Genomic DNA, 12,118 nt, shown 5'->3' on the forward strand with positions numbered 1-12,118 from the left:
AATATATTTTAGTGTACTCAAATGTATTCTCCAAATCGCAGAAAAAGATTACAGTAGTAGTGTAGATACATTGCTTTCATTAAGAGCTGCATTTGTTGTTTAATCTCTCTTGCCCAACATGATATGTAGTGATTACTATTTTAATGAGATTTAAATTACAGTGAGGGTGCATTGCATTTGCTCCTGATGATCATCTACTCTGGGGTTTCTTGGGTGTCATTCTGTTTTTTATCATTAACAATCAAAGTAATGTGTGCTACCAATGGTTCAGCAGAAAATATAGAAGTTTAAAAGTGTCACAACATTTACATTACCAACAGTATTTTGTGGTTTGCTCAGTCAGTCACTTTCAGTTGAGATGCGTCGTGAGACTTTCTAGAACTTCTCTCGAGTAAGATTTCTGTTCCCGTGTGTAACACTCATTGGAATGTTCCGTTTCATCAGTTTTGCCTCCAGGATGTAATCTGTTTATGAAATTCGTGTCATGAAAGACTAAAGGGTGTAAGCAATTGGAAACTAATTTAGACATATTTGAAATATAAACTAGGAACTGGGTAGAGATAGCCACTCACTGAAGTGTTGAGCAGCAAACACATATGGAGAAGAGCAGTGCTGAGTGGTCTCCTTTACTCCCAAGTTATTTATTTGTAAATATGTAATAACCTATTGGAGTGAATGTGCCCCAACAGGACACTGGTCTGTACTTTGCATTACCTTTTTTAATTTTTGCAAAGTCTGTTCCTTTAGTATGTTGTGTTCATGTCGCTGTCTCCACATTAAGGAGTTAGATATGTTGGAAGAAGATATCTGGGAAACAGTTTGCATATAGGTTTGTATCAAAAGTGGTACTATTAACAGTATAGTACGGAACGCCAATGACGAACAATTCTCAAAACTAAAAACTGGTTTGAAGCAGCTGCACCATTAAAACAATGTTGTAGCTTTTTCATCATTGAGGGTATGATAACAGCCTGTTTTCTTTTTTCTCTCCTCTCTCTTTCTCTCTCTGTGTTTTTTTTTTTTTTAAAGGAACAAGTAGCAGCAACTTTGTATAGCCTTTGGAAATAAAAGAAATATGTTTAACTCTTTTTTTTTTTTTTCACCACTCTGTCAAGTATTTGAATGAGGATTGTTTGAAGGTTGCTGTAACAGGTCATGTTAGACCTGCTGATTGGCTGCATGTGTTGTCTGACTGGTTCCAAAGCACGTGCCTGGCCTCAAGTCAAGTATTTTAGTTTGACCTTGCTGGACCATATAATTTATTCTCCCCTCCACTCACTTTTAGCCGGGAGCTTTCAAACTGGTACTGATGAGCAGGTGGTCACATGACGGGCGTAGGGGAATGATCCACTGGCTCACATGATGCACTGGCTGGTTATAATAGAGTATAAATTGCTCAGTGCCAGTGATGTGGGTTCTGTGTCTGTTAAAAGAGGAAGTATGTCTGATACTGGACTGAGCAAAAAACATGCCCTGCCCCTCAGTTAAGCTCAAGGTTATATCTATTGTCTCTCTCTTCCTCTTAATGGTATAAAGACTGCTGCTTCACACAGCAGGAGGAGGAAAGTTGGCATAAAGCTACTTTAGATCAGTGCTGATAAATTGCTAGGGTATGAGATAACTGTCTATATCCTGCTGCATGTGTCATTCAGTGCAAGGTCACTGGGAGAGCCGGCATTCCCACCCACTGTCAGTTGTCGACTTGATGTAAAACTAGTTTCTGTGAAGCCTGCTCATCTATTGCATAGCACATTGTGCAATTACACTTTTTTTGCACTTTTTCTACATCCTCAGTGACGTGTGGATTTAGTTGGAGTGACATCATAACAACATTATTCAAGAAAAAAATGCAGTCAGCAGGAGGAGGAAAACAGAATTTTGATGTAAGTACTTACTATTCCACATCAATCATGTACTTGTGTCTGGTGTATAGTTTCTGGTACAAATAGATAACCATAACCTCCAATTCTGTATTGTGTTGTAAATAGTCTCTCCAAGTGGGTGTCAGCTGCAAACAATGAATGTTTATCTGTGTTGTACAGCTTTAATAAGCTACAAGGTAACAACCAGTGCAGTTGCTGTATAGCTTTAATAAGCTACAAGGTAATTATGAATGCAGTTGCTTGATCAGTGTCGTAAAATAATTCGTTATCCCCCTTTGTTGTGCATTTGTAGCCACAGTGGTTTTAGCAGACAAGCAACAACTAATGTCATTGTAATTAGAATGTGTTAAATATTATGACTTAAGCATTTTGCAAAAGTAAAAGAAAAAAATGTTGTGAATGTGTTATTGTTTCTTCAAATCCATTCTGGTGCCGTATCTTTACAAAAAAAGAAGAAGTGGTTTGTTTTTATTTTCATACTGTAGTAATGGGCCTAGAAATCTTATGAAGTAAGATTCACACAGGTATAAAAACAATCCACAAGAGATATAAGGCAAGTCATGAAAGTGTACAAAACAATTTAAAAGACAAATATGCACTGCTAAAAACAATACCGTAGATAAATGTCCAAAATAATGTATTGCAACAGTTTAATTAGTTAGACATGTTTTATGATGTGGAAACATGGCTGCATCAGTGATGTAAATAAAGCAGACCACTACAAACACATAACGAATGATTTCTTGCAGAGATGGAGTGTGGGTCCACTATAATTTTGATGTGTAGAAAAATGTTATTTTGATTATATTTGTTGTATAGTAAACTAATCTTGCACAGTATGATGATGATTGCGTGTATGCAGTTTCACTGAAACTTCTATGTTTTGCCATGTGTGGCACCTAGTTCACGTACATACTTCTGCTAAAGACTTTATTTCTAAAATACAAGTTTAGCATGATTTTCTAAATCATTGTATCACGTTACTATTTGACAATTTAAAAATATTTTTCATTCATTGTGTCTTCAGTGTGTATGTTTTTTTATGTCAAGAAAGGCAACAGACTCATACCTCTAGTTTGTAATGTCAGTCTGTAGTATTATTGTAGACTGTTGAACTTTATAAACAGCATTAATTTTCCTTAAATTGCTTTATAGCAAAATGGGTGATGTTTACCTGTAAAATACTTGAATTTCATCTCATAAACTTTTAAATATTTAGTCTTACATGTATGAGTCCCCTTTTCCATCTATTGTATATGTTGCTTGGCCCACCTTTCTCAATCAAGGCACATTTGTTCTTCCTTCTTTCCACTTATGAACACTTGTAAATGGCAAAGTTTTTGTTTCACCTATCACCTCTTTCCCTTTTGTTTTCATTTATTTATTTTATATATTTATTTCAAATTCCATGAATTCATATAGTGATGAATCACAAGGATGTGGAATGAGTCAGGTTTACATCTTTATAGATATACAACAAAACATTAGTACAGTGACAATCATGTAGCTATCTTGTGATATAAGCTTAAAGGGTGAACTAAAATTAAATTGATAGTTCAAATAAACATGGCATGAACTACTGAAAATAACTTTTGGTACAAAAAAAAAGAAAATTTGTAATTTGATCATCTTAGGCAATGAAGACAAATTACAGCGAACATAATGTAAACAGATTAGGAAAAAAAAAGTAAATACAACAAAAAATTACAAAGACAGTTACTGATTAGGCCTACTCTGCAGGTACTCGCCCAGAGAGTAGAACAACTTATCTGTAAGGTATTTTCTTAATTTAAATGTAGGTGGGGAATTAATATGGGTTTTGATATCAGATGAAATAGAATTGGAGAGTTTTATGGCAGAATAATGAACACCTTTTTGTATGATACTTAGCTGTTTTAGATCATTTTTAGACCTTGTATTGTGATCATGGTCTGCATTATTGGATGTAAAAAGAGAATGGTTATTCAAGACAAAAATCATTAAAGAAAGTAAGTATTGACGTGGTGGTTAATATTTGGAGCTTACAGATCAGTTTTCTGCAAGAATATCTTGGATGAACACTACTCATGATTCTCATTGCTTTCTTTTGTGCAATAAATATCTTTTTGGCTATACTAAGAAATTATACCATATGGTACGATGGAGTGAAAATACCCAAAGTAAGCTTCTTTGATGGAATTCAGGCAGCCTTCGAATAATCTTTTATTGTTGACTCATAGATGTTCTCATCCAGACTCAGTGTTATACAGGTTCTTCTCTCACCCATGTAGGGTGTCAAGTGTTTTTCTGCATATTCATGCCACCCCAAGTTTGATTGTTCTATAAAAAATATTTATGTGCAGGCCATCTGCGTGATTTTATTCTTGTGCGAGGCTAAATTTATTACTGTACTAATCTACAGAACTGAGTGTTTATCTATAATTTACCTTACGGTCGAAGCCATAGATGAGACTGGCCTATGTATGAATCCTTCTGCAGAGGTAGCAGAATACTCAACAGCAGGACAGTGTAGCTGTACACATGACTGTATATGTGCATATTTGTGTTTCGTCGGCTCTTGAGAAGGATTCGTCTGAAGGCTTGGCAACCTGCCATCACGAGGCAGAGAAAATCCTTGACCCCGCCGGGAATCGAAACTGGGCGTGGGAAGCGAGAACGCTACCGCACAACCACGAGATGCGGGCGCAGATACATCACCTGGCCTGGTAACTGGAATTGGTGAAATAAGTGGGCATCTAAGGAGCATGCATTTCCAACTGAGGGTTCCACGATATATCTCGTCTTGAAAAATTTTTCCAGGTCACTGTAATGTGAACTGCCTGAGCTACATAGAGAGTGAAAATGGGATAGTCATTTCCAGAGAGCGATATAGTCAGCAACATGACAGGAAGGATCATTTAAAGAAATAAAGTTTAGTAAACATGGTCTTTAAAATGTATGCCCGAAGAGGTTATCATCAATATCTTCTAGTGCAAGCTCTTTGCTTTCTACATTTTGAGATGTGGTAGCATGGACCAAAACAATAAAAAAAATTCCAGTAAACTGGGCACTAAAGTGAATACGATAAGAGCTATGAGTACTTTGCAACTGTGAAACACATCTCTTGCACTGAATACAACTCTCTCTTCTACTGAATACAGTTCAAATGATATGCATTTTAGAGACAATGTTTACTGGGCAATTTTTTCTGGTTTTGGTTCATATTACCTCCTCCCAAAATATGGGTAGCAAAGAGTTTGTTGTAGAAAAAATTTGTGTTATAGTGTAAAAGATGAAGTAGTGCTCATAGCTCTTAGGGTATGCATTTTAAAGCACACGTTTACAAGTGACTGTTCCTGTTATAACTCTGAATACAGCATTCCTCATGGGACACTCTGCATATATTTACATATAATACACGTATCAAAATAACTATTTACTGCAGCACTTAAGACTGGGAATAGTGGGTGAAAGTACACCATATTGCGGTATATAGTGTAGCTTCTTTGTACGGTTGATTATTCTCAAAAGTCTTGGGCAATTCTGGGTAAGTAAATTTGTCTAAAGAAGTCTACCTATTCCATGAAATTTAGTAATTTCAGCTCATAACTGGCTATGCTGTTAAATCAGTTAGTCATTAATTTGCCTCTGTGTTTTTAATGCAATATAGGTCTGTCTTTTTTATCTCCACATTTATGTTGCCTCGCAAGTTGAAAATAATTTTTGTGGAGAAAACACTAAATAGTACCTTCATGTTTTCAGTTAATTCTTTGCCTACAGTTTTGTTAAATTCTCTTTGCTATTCTTGCAACAATTGCCACATTCTTTGTAGTCCTGTAATACATTTTTCACAGTTCTTAATGAACAAAGAGCATTTCAGTAAATGTAATAGCCCTCATGGGTAATGTGTAGATCAGAATCAATGTAGCAAACTGAACAAAGGAATACTGATACACTTGTTGAGTTCATTAAAGCTTTAAAACACATATAGCCTCCCACCATCTTCTACTTTCAAAAACATAATATATATACATACATACTCTCAAAGCTGCTGTGAAGTGTACGGCAGAGGGTACCACATGTTAGGGTTTCTTCCTGGTCAGGAAGAATGACAGCTTAAATGCTTCTGTACATGTTGTAATTAGTCAACTCTTGGTTCCATGATGTAGGGGACAAGATTCCTTACTGTTTCCTCAAATTGTGTAGGCCTAAATAGGCTTTCGCTTGTGTGTCTTCGGGAGTCTGCCAGTCTGTGTTCCCATGCCACTGTTGTCTACCGGGCCTATTATTAGGTATGTCAAGCATATTGTGTGCCACAGCTTCTGTATCCTTTAACAGTTTTAAGATTTCACACCACAGTTGATTAAAACATAATCCTAATAGGAACACTTAGTTATGTGTCTGTTGGATTGTTCAAAACCCTTTTTCTCAGGAAAGTGTAGATATATCAAATTTTTTATTTATGTCACACATTAAGATCTGCAGTTCCTTGGCGATGTAAAAAAGTGAAGTTTCTAAGTCAGTGTAATTAAAAGATACGGCTATTTTTGGCACACATTGTGGTATTTGAAAGCTCACTCATCAAAACCTATGGGGTACTTTCCATTGACCTAGAATCATGAAATTTGCGAAGAAGCAAGTTTTCACAGTATGGTAAAAGGAAAAAATCTAATTATTGTTCATTCCTAATTATATCACACGAAAAAAAATTGCCATTTGTTATCAGATGGTCTGTCTGTCCATTAAGCCTCCTTTTTCTCGGGAATGGGTAGACCTATCAATTTGACATATATGTCGCATACTTATTGTCAATGGTCTCTTGGCTGTACAACAAATGTTTGCTTCTAAGTCAATGCAATCAAAAGATATAACTATTTATGTCATGTATGTTGATACTCGCTTATCAAAATGTACAGTGTACTTCCCAGTGACCCGCAGTCGTCAAGTTTGCCAAGAAGCAAGGTTTCACACTACAACCGAAGGAAAAAAAAAAAAAGTTTTTGTCATTTGTTATCAGACTGTCTGTCTGGCCGTCTGTCTGTTAATCAAAAAATATGGCCATTTATGTCACCACCTTTGATACTCGCAAATTCACTCATTGAAACCTACAGGGTACTTTCCGTAGAGCTAGAATCGTGAAATTTGCCAAGGAGCAAGGTGTTGCACTACAGCTAAAGGAATAATCTGAAAATTATTAATTTGTAATTATATGATACGTAAAAAAATTTTATTTGCAATTTGTTACCAGACTGTCTGCCTGCCCCTCCGTCTGTTAGGACCCCTTTTTCTCTGGAACGTGTACACGTACCGAATTGAAATATATGTTGCATACTGAGATCTACAGCCCTTTGGTGGTGTAAAAATGTTTAGCTTCTAAGTGAATGCAGTCAAAAGATACGGCCATCTGTGTCACACATTTTGATTCCTGTAAACTAACTCATTAAAACCTAAAGTGTGCTTTCCCTTAACGTACAATCATGAAATATGGCAAGAGGGAAGGTTTTGAACTACGAGTAAAGGGAAAGAATCAAGAAATTGTCAATTTGTTATTATATCGCTCAAAAAATTTCTTTTGTCATTTGTTATCCAAATTCAAACTTGAAATTAAAACATTCTTGGAAGTGTTTGGATCCCCGGGACCAATATCAATGTCAGTGCGGCGAAAAATCTCAGAGACCCTTGATTCTCAGAATGGATGAACGTGTGTATACGTAACTAAGTTTGTACGGAACTCTCAGTGCGCAAGTCCTGCTCCCTCTTATACGGATTTTTTTCCACGAAACTTGGTCTACCAAGTTACCTGGTTTACAAGATCATTAGGGGTGTAGAGTGAGCTCAGTTTAGATAGTAAAGGCAAACGGACCTGGCTGTAGTCCCTTCTGTTGAACCACCGAGTTGGGTGGCATAGTGGTAAGATACTGGACCCACATTTGGGAGGACAGCAGTCCAAATTTAGGATTACCATAAATTGCTCTAGGCAAATGCTGGGATGCTTCCTTTCAAATTTCCTTACCCCCACCCCTCTAATAGCAAGCCTGCACTCCCTCCCCCCCCCCCCCCTTCCAAATGACCTCATCATTGATGGGATGTTAAACTATATTGTGTGTTTTTTTTTTTTTTTGTTCTCCTCCCGAGGGGCCATACCAAGTTTTTATCGAACAGAACACATACTTTCTAATTCTAGTAAAATATTCTGAATAATTCAGCTAGTTTCTCTTTTCCTCGGGCTTCATAATGTGGAAAGAGGTTGTAAGTTATACCTTTCACTAGTCTACAAGTACTTCATCTACAGACCAGTTAAAGGTACATGTTTAACATTACTTGGTCCTGATTTCTTCTGGCAGTGGTTCATTTTAGGAATCATTATAATATACTGTCAAATTAGGCACACTTGATAGCTGTCATTAGCTTCATGATGTTGCAGAGTGATTCTTTCTTGATCTACAAACAAATTAGTAATTCCGAAGGGTGTCATATGATCTGAATTATGTTTTTCCATGGCTTTACTGAGCGTCTAGCACGAGTGTCTTCCCCTTAATATTTGGCACTTTTGCAGTATTTTGAGGTGTAAACTAATTTCCAGTTCAAATTGAGTAACAGATTTGCTGGCAACTATCAGAAAGTTACTTCACTGGAGGCATCGTAAACAGCGTATCTCTATTTGTGTACAGAATGAGGAAAACGTTGCTGTCTATGTCCATGTAGCCTAATCTATCATAGCTTACTCTCACAATCCCTATGCCCGACGTACTGTAGTGGCAGCAGAACTGTCATACAATCTTCTACATCTACGTTATTACTCTGCTATTCACAATTAAGTGCCTGGCACAGGGTTCACTGAACCACCTTAAAGCTGTCTCTCTACCGTTCCACTCACGAACGGCGCGCGGGAAAAGCGAGCACTTAAATTTTTTGGTGTGAGCCCTGATTTCTCTTATTTTATCGTGATGATAATTTCTCCCTATGTAAGTGGGTGCCAACAGAATGTTTTCGCAATCGGAGGAGGAAACTGGTGACTGAAATTTCATGAGAAGATCCCGTCGCAACGAAAAACGCTTTTGTTGTTATGATTGCCACTCGAATTCACGTATCATGTCTGTGGCACTATCTCTTGTGCTACGCGATAATACAAAACGAGCCGCTCACCTTTGAACTTTTTCAATATTGTCAGGGCCACCGATATGGATCTCCTCACCGCACAGCAATACTCCAGAATAGGGTGGACGAGTGCAGTGTAAGCAGCCTCATTAGTAGATCTGTTGCACGTTTTAAGTGTTCTGCCAGTGAATCGCAGTCTTTAGTTTGCTCTACCCACAACATTATCTATGTGATCGTTCCAACTTAGGTTATTTGTAATTGTAATCCCTAAGTATTTAGTTGAATCTACAGCCTTCAGATATTTATTTTTATTTATTTATTTTATTTATCCATCCGTTGACAATAAATATTGTATGGATGTTGTCAAGCCATTTCAAAGAAATGGACACAAACAATATATACGTAAAAAAGTACAAAACAAAATAATACAATAAGGTTAATAATAATACAATGTAAGTAATATAGCCTATATATATCCCTGCTTGTTATTTTAAATGCATAGTCTGTTTTTCACAAGGCTCTAGTTTTGTCCTCCCTAAACGGCAAGTCCTTATATACACCACACTGCTTGAGTATATATTTACATCACACAACAGCTGTCCTTTAAGTATGTAATGTAATGAATGATTAGGTAATGAATGATTAGGTAGGGCCTACATATTGAGTATTTTCCATTTTGCCTTTATAAATATCATCAGAAAATATTTATTGAGCTACATAGTCATTTACACAATAAAAACATTGTTCTACTAGAAATTTTTTAAATTCTGTTTTAAATTTGTCATCATCTTCTAACTTCCTGATGTTGACTGGCAGTGCGTTGTCCAGTTTTGCACCGATATGGCTCACATGCCTTTGTGTATTCGTTCTTTTTGTTCGCTGAGTATGGAGTGCTGCGCTATTACGGGTATTGTAGTTATGAAAGTCGGCATTTGTCTGAAAATCTGCAATGTGGGTCCTGACATACAATACACATTTGTATATGTATAATGATGGTATAGTAAGTATTCTAAGCTTTTTGAATATGGGTTTGCAGTGTGTCTGTGGATGACTGTGAGTTATTATTCGGATCGCCCTCTTCTGCAACAAAAAAATTTGTTTTAGGCGCCCTGTTGTGGAACCCCAAAATATTATTCCGTATGTGGCAAGAGATTGAAAATAGCCGAAATATGCCATTCTGGCACCCTCTGAGGTACAAACATTTGCAATAATTCTGAGAGCAGAACAGGCTGAATTAAGTTTCTGTGCAAGTTTTATTACGTGGTCATTAAAATTTAAGTTTTCATCCACATGAATCCCCAGCAATTTTGTGGATGTCACTCTGTCTAAGGCTTTGTCACCCCACACCAGATCAAGATTTACATTTTGACATCTTTTCCCAAACTGCATATAATTTGTTTTATTTACATTCAATGTCAACCTGTTTGCGTTGAGCCAAGAGTGGATGTGATATGTGTCACTTATCGCGTAATCGAAATTTAGCGGATTTCTTTTAGTACTCATGTGAATTACTTCACACTTTTCGCACCACAAAAATATGTTATCCAAATCATTTTGGTCATCTGATGACTTTACAAGACGGTAAATGACAGCATCATCTGCAAATAATCTAAGAGGGCTACTCAGATTGTCTCCAATGTCGTTAATATAGATCAGGCACAATAGAGGGCCTATAACACTTCCTTGGGGAACGCCGGATATTACTTGTTTTACTCGATGACTTTCCGTCTATTACTACGAACTGTGAGCTTTCTGACATTAAATCACGAATCCAGTCACAACTGAGGCGATATTCCATAGGCACACAGTTTGGTTGGAAGACGCTTGTGAGGAATGGTGTCCAAAGCCATCTAAAAATAAGGAGTCAATTTGAAATCCCCTGTTGATAGCACTCATTACTTCGTAAGTATAAAGAGCTAGTTGTATTCCGCAAGAACAATATTTTCTGAATCCGTGCTGACTATGTGTCAATAAATCGTTTTCTTCGAGGTACTTCATAATGATCGAATACGGTATATGTTCCAAGACCCTACTGTAAATCGACGTTAGTGATGTGGGCCTGTAATTCAACGGATTACACCTATTTCCCTTTTTGGGTATTGGTGTGACTTGAGCAACTTTGCAGTCTTTAGGTACGGCATTTTCTGTGAGCGAGCGGTTGTATATAATTACTAATTATGGAGCTATTGCATCTGCATACTCTGAAAGGAACCATCTAGGCCGGATTAAGCTGCTTTGCTACACTGAAGATATCTACTTGTATGTTCACATCTTCGCAATTGTTCTTGATTGGAATTCGGGAATATTTACTTCGTCTTCTTTGATGAAGGAGTTTCGGAAAACGGCGTTTAACTGTGCTTTGGTGACGCTGTCATCAGTGACTTTACCGTTGTTATCTTGTAGTGAAGGAATTGATTGCGTCTTGCCACTGGTGTGCTTTATATATGACCAGAATCTCTTTTGAGTTTTCTACCATATTTCGAGACAGAGTTTCGTCGTGGAAATTATGCATCGCGCATTGCGAAATTCTGCAAAACTTTGCCAATCTTCGGGATTTTGCGTTCTTTTAAATTTGGCATGCTTTTTTTCGTTGCTTCTGCAACAGCAATCTGACCCGTTTTGGGTACCATGGGGGATCAGTACCATCACTTACTAGTTTATGTGGTATATATATATATCTCAATTGCCGTCGATACTATCTCTTTGAAATCATTCCACTTTTTTTCTACGCTTACGTGATCAGATCGGAATGAGTAGAGGCTGTCTCTTAAAAAGGCGTTAAGAGCATTTTTATCGGCTTTTTTAAATAGATGTACTTTGCGTTTCTTTTTGATGGTTGTGGGTGTTACGGTATTCAGCCTAGCAGCAACTGCCTTGTGGTCGCTAATCCCTGTATTCATCATGATACTCCCTATTTGTCCAGGATTATTTGTTGCTAAGAGGTCAAGTATGCTTTCACAACCATTTACGCTTCGAGTAAGCTCATGAACTAATTGTTCAAAATAATTTTCTGAGAAAGCATTCAGTACAATTTCGGATGACGTTTTATGCCTGCCGCCGGCTTTAAACGTATAATTTTTCCAGCATATCGAGGGTAGACTGAAGTCGCCACCAACTATACCGTGGTAGGACTTCCAACTGCTGCGGAGAATTGGCCA

At 37.2% G+C, this 12,118-nt stretch overlaps 1 protein-coding gene across 2 annotated transcripts in view; it reads left to right on the top strand.

Annotated features, from left to right (window-relative positions):
• Positions 1–1,303: 1,303 nt before the first annotated feature.
• The window catches only part of LOC124552237 (guanine deaminase), a 144,150-nt gene continuing 133,335 nt past the window's right edge, over positions 1,304–12,118 (top strand). For both annotated transcript variants that reach the window (XM_047126518.1, XM_047126517.1), the window contains exon 1: positions 1,304–1,883. In XM_047126518.1, the coding sequence (XP_046982474.1) occupies positions 1,848–1,883 (36 nt within the window). In that variant the 5' untranslated portion in view covers positions 1,304–1,847. The remainder of the gene's footprint in view (positions 1,884–12,118) is intronic.

The sequence above is a fragment of the Schistocerca americana genome, chromosome 10 (genome assembly GCF_021461395.2).
Source record: "Schistocerca americana isolate TAMUIC-IGC-003095 chromosome 10, iqSchAmer2.1, whole genome shotgun sequence".
NCBI lineage: Eukaryota > Metazoa > Arthropoda > Insecta > Orthoptera > Acrididae > Schistocerca > Schistocerca americana.